The sequence below is a fragment of the Pseudophryne corroboree genome, chromosome 2 (genome assembly GCF_028390025.1).
Source record: "Pseudophryne corroboree isolate aPseCor3 chromosome 2, aPseCor3.hap2, whole genome shotgun sequence".
NCBI lineage: Eukaryota > Metazoa > Chordata > Amphibia > Anura > Myobatrachidae > Pseudophryne > Pseudophryne corroboree.
Window position 1 is genome coordinate 51,424,813 of NC_086445.1, and position 19,695 is coordinate 51,444,507.

Here is a 19,695-nt window from a genome sequence, read left to right on the forward strand (position 1 = left end):
AGAGGGAATACCGTACCGGCAGCACTAGAGTGAAGGCCATTAAGTAAAGCCTGGAGCCATGAAGTTTGAGTTTCAGATGGATAAGGGGTTATAGGGTGCAGGTGGCATTATGGCGAGGAGCACACTAAGGTATATATAGTCCACTGCCACATTGCCATGAAAACTGGTACGTAATGATTGGTCCACCCCATCTGCAAATGGCATGCAGGAACGGGCAATGGTCAGGGCAAAAATTGGCGCAACATCTGGGTGCAGATACCATAGAACTGTCTCACAGAATTAGCGTCTCATAGTCCGGTATTGTTTAATCTATGCAGTCGGTGACAGACGTATTATACATTCTAGATTACGTGTTGGCATGATAAACTCCCATTTCAACATGTTTAATATAGCAAATTTTATTAGCATGCAGGTGCCAACTGCTGTCTGGCCATCGTTCCAATATATACCATGTAATGCCAGACATAAGGAAGAATATAGAAGTTGTATACAAACTGGGGATTTCATATTCCTTTTAAAGTGGGACAAAATACTATTGAAAATATCACCTTTTTTTAGCAGATGAATAAGCCCCACATATTAATTATCCTCCCCCTAACATCAACCATCGCAATAAAATATTCTGTAAAAAAAAAAAAAAAAATTAAGAACATCTATGACAAGAAATTGTACTCCGTTGATTTTTATAGCATCTATTCTGGTCATTCTTTCCACTTTATTTGTAGAAGGGGTGCTTTGGATTGCTGCAATGCATAGAAACCATGATGAGAATTAGAAGGGAAATTGCAGAGTAAATGGACATAGAAAAGGTTTTAGGCAGAATGTACAAAAAGGTCATGATACAATATACACCGAAATTATACACAAGATGAAGAAACGATTTCACAGAACACGAGTACTCAATCACCCAAGTCTTGTGGCACTTGCAGGAAATACAATGAATTCATGTTGAATAGTTCATATAAATACTGTTAAAGGATCACATTATGGAGTAAGAACAGTGACGTGTTTATCCTGAACTAAGTCTTCCAGTATGATTAGATGAGGGGACCCAGAGTTATTACCTTGTACCCTTGCTGACGTAATACATGTAGTGAGATTGCTATAAGTGGTACATAGGCTACATAAATACAAAAGGCAATGCTATGAGTGCGTCAGGGACAAACCGGGGCCCAAGACTTAACCCTGAAAGGTGTACGGCCGCTCATCACAGTGCATGCCGCGAGTCAAGGGGGAACGAACCGCGCCTCAGCACGCCAGCCGAGCAGAGCGCCGGAAGACGGGAGTTACTCAACCAAATGGATCAGCAAGGAGTCAATGCATTATTTACCAATGCTGCAGCAGAACATTACGGAAAACCCAAACTATTTGCTTGACCTTTCAGTTACTTGAACTATGGGGGGATATTCAATTGTTTGAAAAGTCGGTTGGGTGTCTGTTTTTTCCCAACGATTACATACCACCCTATGAATCAGTACGGGGGAACCATGACAGGACTGAGGAATAACTAATAGGCAGCAGTAAAATCATTTACATTTGATTTAATATCACAAATGGAAAAAAATAACGATTGCAGTTCTATACGGCATACCCATCTTTAGACAAGGCAGACGCTGGTGTCAGTTTTTAGACTATATAACATTTTCCCATTGCACCCCGTTAAGCGGGGTCTTTGATGGGCACAGACGACTCTCTAAACCCCACAGTCTTAGCAGTGTCCCCCAGATAGGATGTAAAAGGAATCTACATTTTAGATCTGCCTCCATATAACAGAACATGGCCTGACCTGGGAATATTATCTATGTGCATTGGTTTTGGTTGATGGGAATGTAAGTAACAGTCCTACATTGTCCATATACAATGAAGCATGTTTCTCACACAGCCTGTTTGCATTGCAGATTGTATTGGGATACTTGGGTGTTCACAGGAACTAGGATCATACAAAAACCACTTCATGTTTAGATTACTGCAGTTATCTTGTACAAGGAGACACACACACAAGGGATTCTGGGTAGGCCAGTGTAAACACCATTGTGCTTCCTTAATTCGTACCTTCTACACAGAGGAGTCAAAATGGAAATAGGATTCTTTCCCTTACAGGGTCATGAAACCAAAATGCTGCCAATATCTATGGGAGTGCCATAGCTGCCAGTTAGCCTGCCTCGGGTAGAGAGTGACACTACAGTACATTACCTAACGAAGGACACAGATGATACAGTAGCAGCCCGAAGCCTTTGTAGGGGAAATCCGCACCCAAGTTTCTGATTTTCCTACCCCATCTACTTGGCCTAAACAAGCCCTCACATTGACGGTCAAGCCGGCTGCAACAAATAAAAGCTTCTGATTGAGGATAAGAAACACCAATCACATGACGTCTGCAGAAGCGGAGAGTGGGATAAAACAAATCAGCTGTCCATGGTTAGAGGAATAAGAAAACCGTTCCCGGGAAGCCACACTTCTTCCCGCATGCTCCTTTTCTAAATACTGGAAGCAAAAGCGAATCTGAGACACACGTTATAACTAAAAAGCGGACAATTGAAGGATTTATCAGCCGCTAACTATTCCTAAAAATCTACGTCTATTACCAAACAAATAGATATTAAGTCATGATTCTACGAACTTCAATTTGAAGCATTTTTCATTTCTGCCCTATTACTGCCTGGATACTTGATTTATACAGCTACAAACGGAAGGGGTGTAAGAGGGATCATTTATCACACGAAGCTGAACAAGCTGCATACAGGCTATATAGAAAGTGGAGGATGGTGCTTGAACCCCATGCACTTTCTAAACTGCCCATAGAACAGTCATCATTGGCCCAAATGTATTAATCTTTAAAAAGTGATAAAGTGGAGATTGATAAAGTACCAGCCAATCAGCTCCTGTCCTTTTTCAAACATCCTGTAACGTGGCAGCTAGGAAGCGGATTGGTTGGTACTTTATCACTCTTTTTAAGGATTAATACACTTGGGCCATTGATCTTCATTGCAAGCTTTCTTCATCACTGAAAACAATGTAGTCTGAGGCACAGGTGCTTAAGTTTTTAAGGATTTTCTTACAAATGTGCATAAGAATCCAGGGTGTCACCACTACAACCAATTATACCAAATTTTATCACCATGTGGGAGATTTATCAAACCGTTGAGAGAGATAAACTACCAACCAATCAGGTTCTAACTTATTTTACAGGCTGCGTTTAAAAAGTGACAGTTGGGAGTGGATTGGTGGGTACTTCAGCTCTATCCACTTTAGGGTCTAATCATGAAGCAGTGGAAAGATTGGAGAAGTGATCCAGTGGAGAAGTTGCCCATGGCAACCAATCAACTGCTCCATACAATTGTATAGTATGCAAATTATAAATGTTACTTCAATGCTGATTGGTTGCCACAGGCAACTTCTCCACACTTTTCACTGCTTCATGAATAGACCCCTTCATCTCCTCAAACTTTGATAAATCTCCGCCCATGCGAGGAGCTAATAAAGATTCCCTTTCCCGTTACTATAAATTAAATGACGACACTCGCTAATTGCCAGCGCTAACCAACAGTGAGTAGTTAGCGAGGTCAGCCTCCAGAACACAGTTAGGCACCAGTAGAAGCCTCACAAGTATCACAACAGAAGGCAGGTTAAACCATCATACCACATGTGGCACACCAATAGAAAAAAAAGGAGACTCCACGTATCATAACGCACTCGTCTTCCCATTCTTTACACACGCAAGGAAAACCAAGAGTAAAACAAAAGAAAAACAAAAAGGCATTTTTTTTTTCTGGATCAAGTTTAGAATTGACAGCAGTAAGTTGCAACAGAATGTGTTATAGGGGCCTTCTGACACAGAAGTGGTTAAATATACATCTTGTGGTCACTGTGAAATCTAGACTATGGGGTAAATTTACTAAGGCGGGAGATTTTTAGAACTGGTGTTGTTGCCCATGGCAACCAATCAGATTCTACTTACCATTTATCTAGCTGCTTCTATCAGATAATAGATATAATCTGATTGGTTGCTATGGGCAACATCACCAGTTCTAAAAATCTCCCACTTTAGTAAATTTACCCCCAGGTATACAAAAAAAAAAACCAATGGGGCGACCAACCGTATATCTAAGACTCACAAAGCAACAGTAAAGTAGTTGGTAATTTTTATTTAGAACTGACTGTTTATCGTCACCTAAGTACTGAGTATTTAAATAGAATATATATCTCATATGAAAAAAAAGCTAAAAGCATCAAGTGCTTACTCCCCCGTTTTACTCTCCCTCCCGCCCTTTTTATTTACCCCCCCGTTTGGATTTTGCTCCCTAAAGAAAAATAATTGTGTATTTATTGGGACATCTGGAATGCATGATGCTCTTCCCAACCCTCTTCACAAATTTCCCAAGGAACCACAAGCTTCTTTCATTCTAAGGTGGTTTCAGTCAGTGAAATTACGCATGACCACAAATGCAATGAGAGAAAATTATTTAAAAAAAAAAAAAAAGAAGACGAAGAAAATGTACAGAAATGATCATTTCAGAGTTCAAAAACTGGTCACTTCACAGAAAGACTGCATGACTGGTCAAACATCCGCTTCTATAAAAAAGGTAAAATCTGTAGTGACGAGGACTTTCTAGGAGGAATAAAACCGCTCTTTATAACTGGCCCGCTGGTATGAGCTACTGTGGAATAAATAAGCACAAAAATGGAAGAGGTGAGGTCTTATAACTGTTCACTGTTACAGACATAATCCACAAGGTCAGTTACTCGCAGTAGCTCATCCTCGTCTTCCTCTGGTACCACCGCTTCCTGGCTGCTACCCGTCCCATTGGAAGCCTGGCTGACTGCGGCTGAAGCGTCCTTAGAAGTCTGACTCTTTTCGCTTGGTTTCCCAATTAAAGTTTCAATAGTTTTTTCTGGGCTTTGCCCATTCGTGGAAGGCAAATCCACCAAGCTGTAGTCCAAAGGGCTGCCATCTTTTGTAACAGTTTCAAAGTCATCGTCGTCACTCTCTATCCGATAACAAGGCTTTTTAGTGCCCTCCGGGATAGTGGTGGATGCAGGGGGCTTATCCTCTGTGGGAGTCTTTTTGCTGCTGCTAACCTTGGAGTCTCCTTCCTCCTCGTCATCCGTCTCGATGCGATTCAGTCGCTTCCGGACGGGCTTCTCCTCCTCTTCAGAAAGGTCGTCGTCTGAACTTCTGATGCGTTTCCTCAGCAAGGACTTCCTTGCGTTGAGAGGCTTTTCGACATTGGAGTCGCTCTCTGAAAAGTTAAAATCGTAAGTAAATTTAGGTCACACTGGCAATAAAAACCATAGTACAATCACAACTGTGGATGTGCTTATTAAGTATTTCAGTTCTGGACAAGTGAGGAGGGGTGAGATGGAAACTCAGTAATCTCTATGGAAGACATGGGTATATTGCACGCGGTATGCTTTCCAGAGCAGACAACAGACGGTGGAAAATAGAATAGCTGCCTTGCTCTCTCTATATATGGAAGACCTCTAAATAGACTTTCTCTGACGTCCTAGTGGATGCTGGGAACTCCGTAAGGACCATGGGGAATAGCGGGCTCCGAAGGAGGCTGGGCACTCTAGAAAGATCTTAGACTACCTGGTGTGCACTGGCTCCTCCCACTATGACCCTCCTCCAAGCCTCAGTTAGATTTCGTGCCCGGCCGAGGTTGGATGCACACTAGGGGCTCTCCTGAGCTCTTAGAAAGTTATAGTCTTAGAATTTTTTATTTTCAGTGAGACCTGCTGGCAACAGGCTCACTGCAGCGAGGGACTAAGGGGAGAAGAAGCGAACTCGCCTGCTTGCAGCCGGATTGGGCTTCTTAGGCTACTGGACACCATTAGCTCCAGAGGGATCGACCGCAGGCCCAGCCTTGATGTTCGGTCCCGGAGCCGCGCCGCCGTCCCCCTTACAGAGCCAGAAGATGGTCCGGAAAATCGGCGGCATGAAGACATCCTGTCCTCACCAAGGTAGCGCACCGCACTGCAGCTGTGCGCCATTGCTCCTCATGCACACTTCACACTCCGGTCACCGAGGGTGCAGGGCGCTGGGGGGGGGGGCGCCCTGAGGCAGCAATGAAAACACCTTGGCTGGCTAAAATACCTCAATATATAGCCCCTGGGGCTATATATGAGGTAAATACCCCTGCCAGAATCCCATAAAAAGCGGGAGAATACGCCGCGAAAAAGGGGCGGAGCCTATCTCCTCAGCACACTGGCGCCATTTTTCCCTCACAGCTCGGCTGGAAGGAAGCTCCCTGGCTCTTCCCTGCAATTCTACAGTACAGTAAGAGGGAAAAGAGAGGGGGGGCATTAAAATTGGCACTGTATACAGTATATTATATTGAAAAGCGGCTATTAGGGACATAACTCAGTTAGTCCCTGTATATATATAGCGCTCTGGTGTGTGCTGGCATACTCTTACTCTGTCCCCCCAAAGGGCTTTTGTGGGTCCTGTCCTCTGTTGGAGCATTCCCTGTGTGTGTGGAGTGTGTCGGTACGGCTGTGTCGACATGTTTGAGGAGGATAATGATGTGGAGGGGGAGCAGATGCCTTTAGCAGGGATGTCACCCCCTGGGGGTCAGACACCTGAGTGGATGGTATTATGGCAGGAAATGAGTGCACGTATAGACTCCTTACATAAAAAATTTGCCGACATGCCGACTGTGGGACAGCCGAGTCTTCAGCTCGTGCCTGTCCAGGTGTCTCAAAAGTCATCAGGGGCTCTGAAACGCCCGCTCTCTCAGGTGGCACAAGTAGATGTCGACACGGATACTGACACCAGTGTCGACGACGATGAGTCAAATTTAATGCCCGTTAAGGCCATTCACTGCATGATTGAGGCAATGAAAGAGGTGTTAAATATTTCTGATTTACATCCAGGTACCACAAAAAAGGGTATTATGTTTGGGGAGAAAAAACTACCTGTAGTTTTTCCCCCGTCAGATGAATTAAATGAAGTGTGTGAAGAAGCGTGGGCTTCCCCTGATAAGAAATTGGTAATTCCTAAGAAGCTACTAATGGCGTTCCCTTTCCCGCCAGAGGATAGGTTACGTTGGGAAACACCCCCGAAGGTGGATAAAGCGCTCACACGTTTGTCTAAAAAGGTGGCACTACCGTCCCAGGATACGGCCGCCCTTAAGGAACCTGTTGATAGAAAGCAGGAGGCGATCCTGAAGTCTGTATATACACACACACAGGCATTATACTCAGACCAGCTATTGCGTCAGCATGGATGTGCAGTGCTGCCGCTGCGTGGTCAGATAAACTGTCAGAAGATATTGACACGTTAGACAGAGACACGATCCTGCTAACAATTGACCATATCAAAGACTCAGTCTTATACATGAGAGATGCACAGAGGGAAATCTGCCGGCTGGCATCTAATGTAAGTGCATTATCCATCTCTGCTAGGAGATGCTTATGGACTCGCCAGTGGACTGGAGATGCAGATTCCAAAAGGCACATGGAAGTTTTGCCTTATAAGGGGGAGGAATTATTTGGGGATGGTCTCTCCGACCTAGTTTCCACAGCAACGTCTGGGAAGTCAGCATTTTTACCCCACGTCCCCTCACAGCCTAAGAAGGCGCCATTTTATCAGGTTCAGTCCTTTCGGTCCCAGAAAAACAAGCAGGGAAAAGGAGGGTCTTTTCTGTCAAGAGGCAGAGGCAGGGGAAAAAGGCTGCAGCAAACAGCAGGTTCCCAGGAACAAAAGTCCTCCCCCGCTTCCTCTTCCAAGTCCGCCGCATGACGGTGGGGCTTCACAGGCGGAGCCAGGTACGGTGGGGGCCCGCCTCAGGAATTTCAGCGATCAGTGGGCTCGCTCACAGGTGGACCCCTGGATCCTTCAAATAGTATCTCAGGGATATATGCTGGAATTCGAGGCGACTCCACCCCGCCGTTTCCTAAAATCCGCCTTGCCGATTGCTCCCTCAGACAGGGAGGCGGTGCTAGCAGCGATTCACAAGCTGTATTCCCAGCAGGTGATAATCAAGGTACCCCTACTTCAACAAGGCCGGGGTTACTATTCCACACTATTTGTGGTGCCGAAACCGGACGGTTCGGTGAGACCCATTTTAAATTTGAAATCCTTGAACACATACATAAAAAAATTCAAGTTCAAGATGGAATCGCTCAGGGCGGTTATTGCAAGCCTGGACGAGGGGGATTACATGGTATCCCTGGACATCAAGGATGCTTACCTGCATGTCCCCATTTACAATTCTCACCAGGAGTACCTCAGATTTGTGGTACAGGATTGCCATTACCAATTCCAGACGCTGCCGTTTTGACTCTCCACGGCACCGAGGGTATTTACCAAGGTTATGGCGGAAATGATGATACTCCTTCGAAAAAAGGGAGTTTTAATTATCCCATACTTGGACGATCTCCTAATAAAGGCACGAACCAAGGAACAGTTGTTAGTGGGAGTAGCACTATCTCAGGAAGTGCTGAGCCAGCACGGTTGGATTCTGAATATCCCAAAGTCACAGCTGGTCCCCACGACACGTCTAATTTCCTGGGAATGATTCTGGACACGGCCCAGAAAAAAGTGTTTCTCCCGGAGGAGAAAGCCAGGGAGTTGTCTTCTCTAGTCAGAGACCTCCTAAAACCAAAACAGGTATCGGTGCATCACTGCACGCGGGTCCTGGGAAAGATGGTAGCTTCTTACGAAGCATTTCCATTCGGCAGGTTCCATGCCAGAATTTTTCAGTGGGACCTGTTGGACAAGTGGTCCGGATCGCATCTTCAGATGCATCGTTTAATAACCCTGTCTCCACGAACCAGGGTGTCTCTTCTGTGGTGGCTGCACAGTGCTCATCTTCTGGAGGGCCGCAGATTCGGCATACAGGACTGGGTCCTGGTGACCACGGATGCCAGCCTACGAGGCTGGGGGGCAGTCACAAAGGGAAGAAACTTCCAAGGACTATGGTCAAGTCAGGAGACTGCCTTTCACATAAATATTCTGGAACTAAGGGCCATTTACAATGCCCTAAGTCAAGCAAAATCCCTGCTCCTACACCAGCCGGTGCTGATCCAGTCAGACAACATCACGGCAGTCGCCCATGTGAATCGACAAGGCGGCACAAGAAGCAGGACGGCGATGGCAGAAGCCACAAAAATTCTCCGATAGGCGGAGAATCATGTACTAGCACTGTCAGCAGTGTTCATCCCGGGAGTGGACAACTGGGAAGCAGACTCTCTCAGCAGGCACGACCTCCACCCGGGAGAGTGGGGACTTCATCCAGAAGTCTTCCAAATGATTGTAAATCAATGGGGTCGTCCACAGGTGGACATGATGGCGTCCCGCCTAAACAAAAAACTAGAGAAGTATTGCGCCAGGTCAAGAGACCCTCAGGCGATAGCTGTGGACGCTCTAGTGACACCGTGGGTGTACCGGTCAGTTTATGTGTTCCCTCCTCTACCTCTCATACCAAAGGTATTGAGAATAATAAGAAAGCGAGGAGTAAACACAATTCTCGTGGTTCCGGATTGGCCGAGAAGAGCGTGGTACCCGGAACTTCAAGAAATGATCTCAGAGGACCCGTGGTCTCTGCCGCTCAGACAGGACCTGCTGCAGCAGGGCCCCTGTCTGTTCCAAGACTTACCGCGGCTGCGTTTGACGGCATGGCGGTTGAACACCGGATCCTGAAGGAAAAGGGCATTCCGGAGGAAGTCATTCCTACGCTTATTAAAGCCAGGAAAGAGGTCACAGCAACTCATTATCACCGCATATGGCGGAGGTATGTTGCATGGTCTGAGGCCGAAAAGGCCCCAACGGAGGAATTTCAACTAGGTCGATTTCTGCATTTCCTGCAAGCAGGAGTGAATATGGGCCTAAAACTGGGCTCCATTAAGGTACAGATCTCAGCTCTGTCAATTTTCTTTCAAAAAGAACTAGCTTCAGTACCTGAAGTTCAGACATTTGTGAAAGGAGTGCTGCATATTCAGCCCCCATTTGTGCCTCCTGTGGCACCTTGGGATCTCAACGTGATGTTGAGTTTCTTAAAATCACATTGGTTTGAGCCACTAAAAACCGTGGATCTGAAATCTCACGTGGAAAGTGGTCATGTTATTGGCCTTGGCTTCAGCCAGGCGAGTGTCAGAGTTGGCGGCTTTATCATGTAAAAGCCCTTATCTGATTTTCCATATGGATAGGGCAGAATTGAGGACTCGTCCCCAGTTTCTCCCTAAGGTGGTGTCAGCGTTTCACCTGAACCAGCCTATTGTGGTGCCTGCGGCTACTAAGGATTTGGAGGACTCCAAGTTGCTAGACGTTGTCAGGGCCCTGAAAATATATGTTTCCAGGACGGCTGGAGTCAGAAAATCTGACTCGCTGTTTATCCTGTATGCACCCAACAAGCTGGGTGCTCCTGCTTCTAAGCAGACTATTGCTCGTTGGATTTGTGGTACAATTCAGCTTGCACATACTGTGGCAGGCCTGCCACAGCAAAAATCTGTCAATGCCCATTCCACAAGGAAGGTGGGCTCATCTTGGGCGGCTGCCCGAGGGGTCTCGGCTTTACAACTTTGCCGAGCTGCTACTTGGTCAGGGGCAAACACGTTTGCAAAATTCTATAAATTTGATACCCTGGCTGAGGAGGACCTGGAGTTCTCTCATTCGGTGATGCAGAGTCATCCGCACTCTCCCGCCCGTTTGGGAGCTTTGGTATAATCCCCATGGTCCTTACGGAGTTCCCAGCATCCACTAGGACGTCAGAGAAAATAAGAATTTACTCACCGGTAATTCTATTTCTCGTAGTCCGTAGTGGATGCTGGGCGCCCATCCCAAGTGCGGTTTATCTGCAATACTTGTACATAGTTATTGTTAACTAAATCGGGTTATTGTTGAGCCATCTGTTGAGAGGCTCTATTGTTTCATACTGTTAACTGTGTTTCATATCACGAGTTGTACGGTGTGATTGGTGTGGCTGGTATGAGTCTTACCCGGGATTCAAAATCCTTCCTTATTGTGTACGCTCGTCCGGGCACAGTATCCTAACTGAGGCTTGGAGGAGGGTCATAGTGGGAGGAGCCAGTGCACACCAGGTAGTCTAAGATCTTTCTAGAGTGCCCAGCCTCCTTCGGAGCCCGCTATTCCCCATGGTCCTTACGGAGTTCCCAGCATCCACTACGGACTACGAGAAATAGAATTACCGGTGAGTAAATTCTTATTTTAAAAGGTACGTACACACGGGACTAGATTTAAACAATTTTGCAGTTTTCGGAACGACAAATCGATGCCAATGAGCGCACCCACGGGTCGCTAGTGACAGCCTCAGATCTTTAGTACATGTGAGATCTGGGGCTGCCGAATGCAGCATGGCCCTGCCATTGTTAAATCACCTAGTTAACTATAGGTGGCACAATAGATCTCTCAGGAGGAAGGTGTAGTGGCCGAGGACTCCTCATGCTTGGAAAAAGTTTTAGGATTCTAGCGAAAATCTGGTAATGTATGGGAGCAAATGAAAACTGACCATTTGCTCCCAAACACTGGAAATCAGACAAAAATGGACGTCCGAACAAAAAATTGCCTAAATCCATTTGATTTAACAATTTATCTGAACGACCATTTTTTGGCCATTTTCCGGCTTTTGGGAGCAAACGGATGATTGTCATGTGCTTCCATACATTAACAGAATTTTGCTCCAACTTGCATGTGATGGGGTGTAAGTGGTGGAAGCGACTGTCCAAGGTTCTTTGAGAGACCTTGCTTTAGGATGTAGCGCTACAGGTGATGTAAAACGGATACAAAATGCGCGTTTAATGGCACTAGTAGATGAGGATGATAATGTGCATGGCTTGTAATAACTAAGACTGGAACACACCATTGCTTTCAGAGCTGGAGAATCTACGTTTAAGTACTCGTCTCATTTCTTTCCCACGTCCGCGGCGAGCTCCTTTCTGCGAGCCATCGCTCTCTGAATCCTCCTTGTAATTGACCTGCCGTTTCTGATTTCTCCGTGACCTCCTCCTCCTGGTGTCCAGGTAGTCATCGCTGTAATCACTACTCGCTTCAGTCTCTGCAGTGACATAATGCCAGTTGTTACAGCTGCAATCACACAGACTTTTTCTTTTTTTTCACTACAGGTTTTGTGCCTCTTTTTCAGCCTGTCCTCTTTTAGAAGTTGCCTACTTTAAAATCTTGAGTGGCTGCAGGGTCTCTGGCTGTCATACATGTGCATTTCAGCACTCAAGCTCGTTCTTTAGGGTCACCCGATACGAGTCAGATACCTCACCTCCATGTACATGAGGGAGAAGGAAGGTGGGGGTGTTCTGATTGAGCATGATTGGAATAGAGGCCTTCCAAAGCCTCTCCGCTCACTACATTGTAGTATGTCATGTGACTGGTTGCCTTGGTAATTGCATGATGCTACGCCAGAGGTTCCCAAATGGGTTCCTCAATGTACTCCAACGGTCATGGTTTTAAATGTATCCATGCTTGACCACAGGTGATTTAATTAGCACCTTAGTCAATTTGATTTAACCATCTGTGCTGAGCAATGGATATACCTAAAACCTGGACTGTTGGGGTGCCTTGAGGATGGCGATCGGGAACCTCTGTGCTACGCAAACTGTCAACCATTAATAGAAGACTGGAGACAGGAAAACAAGGGGGGGGGGAAAGTGTGGTCTACAGGGGTAAAGCGAGTGATCTTTACACTTTATGGTATTGCAGCATACTGTGTGGCTTTACTAAACGGGGTTCTCAGCTCCAAGCTTCTAGTACCACCAGCGGATCATGTTTTCAGGATTTCTTTAAACATGCACAAGAGGGTCAGTACTGACTGCTCCTGTTTCCATGGACAAAAATCCTTAACATATGACCAGCTGGTATTTCCTCATACATCTAGCCTCAATACGCCAAGCAGCAGGCAATGCCTGGAGCGATCGGACAGGCCCGATGCAACTCCGCTAGCGCTGGGCTTTTTTTTGTGTGTTAAAAATGCATCTTCAATGCAACGTGATCCGCACAGGAGACTGTGCAGAGTTATTTTATATGCAACACTTGTACATCTGCGTACGACTGGAACTCTGCACGTAAAATAGGCGCCTCCGCTGCATTGTAGCACTTCGTATACAGATTCAGAGACTCAGTCGCACACAGATACACAAGTGTCACAATTAATCAGCAGTCTCTCCTAGTCAGATCGGATTGCGTCTAAGATGTATTATCGGCGGGGAAAAAAAAAAAAAAGACGCTAGTAGAGTCTCGCGGGACCTGGCTTGCCAAAAGGGGGGCTGTTTGGCACCACTGCAAAAAAAAAAAAAAATGTTTGAGGACTTGTAAGGGAAACAGCCGTAATAATAGGTAATTCTAGTGAATGTGGTAGGAACCCCTTTTACCGCCTTAATACAAGTCACTGTGTGGTCAAATGTAAAATGTTTTCTCGTGCAGCCACTAAAAGAACTATGGGGTATCAACCACTAGATGATAGGAGCTGAAGATGGTGCACATGCATCAATATAGAATTATGCTGCTGTTCAATGTCTATCTGGGATTGACTATTTCTGCCTTATGGTATATGTATTCCACAGGCATAATGGGCAGAAAACGTATGCTAACTGCTTTATATATTTATATACTTTTCAAAACCTCTTTATTGAATTGCTTTCTCTCTTCTCTTTCACCAGTGACGGTATAGCATTACAGGGGTGCCCATAAGGCTGGCTCAAGTTTAAGAAAACAGTAAAAATAAAAATGTTTTTCTGCTCCTGAGCAACCTGTTGGGACATCAGAAAAGAACCACACACAGAGTTAGTTTGGATAAGCTGACAAATCTCACCAGTGGCTTGTTCATCCTCTTCGGATTCATCTTCATCATCATCGTCCGAGTATCTTCTCCTCACAGACCGCCTCTTCAGTCGCCTACTCTGCCTCATAGGCCGCCTATAGTGTCGTCGCGGCCGGCGAGTGCCAAAGTCACTGTCGTTCGACTGCTGGTCATCACTTTCATCTGGGTTTTCTTCAGACACGACAAATTCATCCTGAGAGCTGGGTGTGTGAAGTGTACAAGTTACCGGAGGGTTTAGGAACGAAGGAGTCATATGATGTACAATAATAAGAATAGAGTACAAAAGATCAGGACCACCAGGCGTGCATTAATCACTGACCCTTCACTTATCTGGAACTCATCTTCACTCTCTTCTTCATCCACATTGCTGTCACTGTCCAGGTCGTTTAATCGCCGGCGTTTTTTGCGCCGTGTAACGGCCCTTTGAGGCCGTTTTCCCTCTGGTTTTTCTCCTTCCAAGATGGTGGATATGTCTTTGCCGCGGTTACCAGTGATGTTGGCCATATCCTTTCCCCGGCCACCACCTTCAAACAGAGGAGAATAAGCTCTAAAGCAAATGTCTGACATTGATTAAAAAAAAAAAAAAAGTATGTACAATTTAAAGGTACGCTTTAACAGACATTTAAAGCAAATAGTTCATAGCTGAATATGTCATAAGCTCTCCACTGAAATAAATCTGTTAAAACACAGATACCCCTTTTACACTGCCATAAATATCCTGGTTTATTGCACGTGAATGCACTGCAACCCTGGATACTGTGCAGTTTAAAAGCACCCTATGGAAATTACCCGGGTCAAGCGACCCGGCACTTTAACCTGGGTAGCAAGCAGGGTTGCCCACAGGTTCCTCAACCTGGCTGGCGGTGCAGTGCAAATGGGTAAGCCAGGTCAAACCCATTCACAGCAATGGAGCAGTCGACGCTTGGAGATGATCTCATCTCCAAGTGGCCACTCGGGACCCGCCTCCGATGGCGTCACCAACCTGGCAATAAGCCGGGTCGAGAAGCCAGTCTGAAAGGGGTATCAGGGGTAAAGGTATTATAGCGGCCGGGTGCGACCTGGTTGATTTTGCCATGAAAATGATTGGCACTTTAAAAAAACAAAAACAACAACAACAACAACAACAACGGGAGAGCACCCTATTACATCCCCCCACCCCCTTTAGTGTTGAGATTTCTCAGCTTAATTGTTGGAATTGAAGGGTTTTTTTTTATTCTTATTTTGTTTTCTCACTTCTCTTCCACTGCCTCAATATCCTGGTACTTTACCTAATACTGCAAACAGTTACTTAACACTATCACTTCGTCAACCTCTCTGTCCTTCAACTCAAAACACAGCAATTCCAAAAACATTTTCATTTCATGCTGGGAACAAGACAATGCTTTATTCAGTAACTGTTCAACAAAATCCCAAACCCCATGGCGATGACACTGATTGTGAAGCCTAAAACTATTATTTTTATACAAGCCTATAAATCGGACTTGCAATTGACCAACATATAAATAGGTCTTGCAAACACAAACCGAGCCAGCACGGGCACACAGGAACGGGAAAAAACCATTAGGTGAATTGCAGGGTAAACAGGCAATATATCTGTATGGCGTATCTGATTAAATTGGAAATAAATCCTTTCAACCTGAGGCGTATCAGAAGTTTAAACAGAACTAAAAAAGAAATAAATAAATGAAAAAACCCACACTCACCACCGCCGCCATCTGCATCTCGGATGTCATCTTCTATTGCTTCATCAATCGCCTCATCAAATTCATCAAACCTACAAGAACAGTGGATAAAATGTCCTTATTTCCGGGAAAGATTATGCCACACCACATGAAAAGCTGATCCCATATTGCAGAATTTAAAATAAAACAATAAAAGACCCCCCTCCCTGGGCTGTAATCCGCTCCGCAGCTTCTTCACCTCAACAGGAAAGAGCTATGAAGAGTTTCCGTCAACATCCCCTCGGTGCACCAAATCCGCAGACTTCCAGCACCTATCGGCAGGAGTTATTTTGATTAATGGCACTCGTTTATAAGATCCTGCTGTCTCCTAACTCCTATTATTTTGTCCTCCCTACTAGCCAGAAGAAGTTTCTAGTAGTCAAGACAGGCATTGAAGAGGGTCAGCAAACTCCATTCCCTTTTTATTTTATTTTTAAAGGGCAACCAGAAAATTAGATACTTTAACATCCATTAAAATTCGTTCTACAAATCCACTGGGGAACACTGGAACAACTGGGACATAGTACGCGGTGTTGGAGCCTGGTCAATTGTTACTCCCTCCAAAAACTCAAACTACGTCCACTGGTTAGTAGGTACACAGTACATCAGCAAGAACATGGAATCGGTAGAGTTTTGTGTAAGTACCTATGTATTTGATAGAATGACTACAGAACTGGGTTTTTTTTTTATTGTCAATATCTTCTTTTCATATTTTTATATAGTTTAATATATTATAATAGAGGCGCTACCCACTACCTAATTACATACATAGAACAAACATGGAAAGGAGGCAGTAATTGGGCGCACCAGTCAAAAAATAAATAAATACATTAAAAAAAAAAAAACCAAAAACCTTTATTAATCAAATTAAGGGAAAATAATTCAACAAAAATAAAACACACAAGAATCTGTAAAAGTGTGAAATAAAATAAAGCAAAATGAAGAAAAGAAAAGAAAGTGGTAAACTAGGTGACGGGGCTGTCAAATATAAAGGGTAGGAGGCAAATTATATGAAGCAGTGGAAATCACTCCATGCAATGTGTGTTTAGGACATGTCTATCACTTTGTGCTGCAGTGTATACATGTATTTTAGTTTTTCGTAATTATCCAATAGTGGGAATGTATCTTTCAATTGATTAAATATAGTCAAATCCTCATAGGTAGTTCCCAGTCGGCATTAATTAAGCATGTACAAACTAAATTGTTCTTTTCATTAATACATTAAACGTGTGTGTATAGTGGGATCCGGTCTGAAGATCGACAGTGTCTAGGTCGACAATGTTTAGGTCGACCACTATAGCTCGACAGTCACTAGGTCGACATGGATGGAAGGTCGACAGGGTTTCTAGGTCGACAGGTCTAAAGGTCGACATGAGTTTTTCACATTTTTTTTTTTGGGGGGGGGGATTTTTTCATACTTAACGATCCACGTGGACTACGATTGGAACGGTAAAGTGTGCCGAGCGAAGCAAAGGCACCATGCGAGGGGACGCGGTGCACTAATTTGGGATCCCGGTCACTTTACGAAGAAAACGACACCAAAAAAAAATAAAAAAATCCTCATGTCGACCTTTAGACCTAGCACATGTCAACCTAGAAACCCTGTCGACCTTCCATCCATGTCGACCTAGTTACCGTCGACCTAAACATTGTCGACAAAACGAACCACACCCGTGTATAGTATAGTATAAATAGTCTTCATGAAATTTTACCTCCTCTTATTCTGCTACACTATCCAGTTAGATAAATTCAACTTGATACAATGTTGCAAACTGCTGGAAGGAGAAGTTGTGGTCTGAGGTCCCCCCTGCTTATTGCTGACATGCCGAGAGGTGAACAAGCTTTTAGCTGAGTGATTGACCCTTTATAAAAAGAGGTCCCTTAAGTTCCTATATAGTTCACAAACCCTCATTTGTAATGTTGTGATGAACTTTAAAACATCAGTATTTATCTATTTGCCCCCACAATTCTATAAGTGGGGCTGTCTGTCCGTATCTAATATATCAGATCAATGTTGCGGTTTCTATATTTGAAGACAACACTGCACGGTGGCACATCTGTATGCCATCATATAGACATGAAGTAGGATCAGTATGAGATCCCGGCGCTCGAAATACCGACGCAAGGATCTCGATTCTGAAGAAGCCGACAGGGGTAAGGGGGTGTTCTCCCCTCTCCCCTAACCCTCCCTGCCTGCAGCCCAACCCTAACCACCCCCCGGAGGTGCCTAAACCTAACGCTGCACCCCCGCTGCCTAAACCTAACCCCCCCCCCCCCCCTGCCTAAACCTAACCCTCCCCCCGCAGCCTAACCCTAAACCTCCAAGGGGTATGCATAAACCCCCCCCCCCCCTGGGCTTGCCTGTGTCGGCATTCAGAATAGGGTCGATATTCCGGCTTCTGTATTCTGACAGCCAGGATACCGACAGCCGGGATCCTGACTACTTCCCATGCAGTGTTTAGAATATAATAACCACAACATTGATGTGATATATTACACAGGGCCGTAGAGAGGGTGGCCGGGACCCGGGCGATCGCTTTCACCCTCCCCGCACAGTCAGCGATTAATAGCCACTTCTCACCCCACTTGGCGATACTGATATTAGATACAGAGATCCCTGCTTAAGGAATTGTGAAGGCAAATGTATACACCAAAGCCACCCTAACAGCGCAGGCTTTAAGTATATCCACGGCTCAGCACAGATTGTTAAATTAAATGACTGAGGTACTAATTAAGTCACCAGTGATTAAGCATGGATATCCTTAAAACATGGACTGTGTTTAGGAACCTCTGTCATACATTAATATAATCAACACGAACTGATAAAGACCATTACTAAAACACATATTGAACAGAGTGATTTCCACCGCTTAAAATCATTTTCCAGATTCTCGTATTTTTATTTTTTGGGGGTTGGGGAAATCTTTTTAGACATTGATAAAGTTTAAGTGTTAATTTTTCTTACATATTTCCTCATTTCTTTTGTAGACTACATTTGTTCCATGATTGTTCTACGCAAGTACTGACGGCCAGGTGGCTGCCCAAAGGGTGTCTGACCGAGGCCCTTATGCTGCACCGACCAGGAGGCTAGGACTGAACTAGCAGAAGGCACGGGACAGTTTTGAGAACAGGATTACCCATCTCAGGGTGAGCCTGGTGAATTACCCGAGTTATGTAAGAGAAATGGGGAGCCTCAGAACCAGTGCAATACAGAGACTCTCTTACAAAGATATGTGTTCATACATATATGCAGAGAGGTGCTACAGCTGGCATAAGGTAAGATGAACAGGAAAAGGCAAAAGTGACTTAGGGGTCTATTCATGATACAGTGAAAAGAGTGAAGTGATCCAGTGGAGAAGTTGCCCACGGCAACCAATCAGCTGCTCCTTATCATAGACCCTTTAATGTTGCACAGTACAGCGAGTATGGATGTTAAATGTAACCTTTATTGTTTTTATTCAAGAAAATGTATCAGGATACTTATACTCTAAGAGAAATGTTTAAAATGAAGATGGCACTCCTGGTGAAGCTTTAGGAAGGTCATCCCTATGGCCCTGTCCAATTGGATCTGTATGGCCCTTCCCCACAGGTGTGCTCTCACCACTGGTATAGCGTAAGTGGTTGGGAGTGCCCAAGGTCCTACACTGCACTCCAATGCCCCAAGTTATTTGTGTATCCCATTAGGATGACAGAGAAATAAATCTGAACCAATGCAAAATGCATTCATAGGGGGGTATTCAATTGTTTGAAGTCAGTTGGGTGTCTTTTTTTCCTGTCTATTAGATAGGGAAAAACAGACCCCCAAATGACTACTCAAAGAATTAAATTCCCATCATAATGTTATTACCTTGTTCCTAATTACCTAGGAGACTGCAAGTACTTACCAGTCACTGAAACACAGAACAGGCACCCTGAGAAAGCGGTGTATGGAACATAACATGAGTATCTCTCAGATCCTTGAATGCTCCTGTGTTGGTATCTGTGAATGCTACTTGTTGCTTGTAGGACGGTGCCCAACACAAATCTCACCTGTAACTGATGAATTTTCGGGCTCTCGTAGACCGCCTTTCCAGTGGCTTGGGCTTTTTCTTCTTCTTTTCCTCCTTTACTTGTACTTCTGGCACTTCCTCGGTTTCCTGCAATAATAAATTGTCTGTTACAAATAATCCAACGTACAATATTGGCTT

At 44.8% G+C, this 19,695-nt stretch overlaps 1 protein-coding gene across 3 annotated transcripts in view; it reads right to left on the minus strand.

The window, feature by feature from the left end:
• Positions 1–382: 382 nt before the first annotated feature.
• The window catches only part of RSF1 (remodeling and spacing factor 1), a 91,726-nt gene continuing 72,413 nt past the window's right edge, over positions 383–19,695 (minus strand). Inside the window, exons 11-16 of one of the 3 annotated variants that reach the window (XM_063951293.1) lie at positions 19,538–19,644; positions 15,491–15,561; positions 14,107–14,311; positions 13,779–13,987; positions 11,820–12,014; positions 383–5,240 (exon numbers count right to left, since the gene is read on the minus strand). In XM_063951293.1, the coding sequence (XP_063807363.1) occupies positions 4,699–5,240; positions 11,820–12,014; positions 13,779–13,987; positions 14,107–14,311; positions 15,491–15,561; positions 19,538–19,644 (1,329 nt within the window). In that variant the 3' untranslated portion in view covers positions 383–4,698. Of the gene's footprint in view, positions 5,241–11,819; positions 12,015–13,778; positions 13,988–14,106; positions 14,312–15,484; positions 15,562–19,537; positions 19,645–19,695 lie in introns of all 3 variants that reach the window. The other 2 variants (XM_063951290.1, XM_063951294.1) reach the window with 2 other exon arrangements.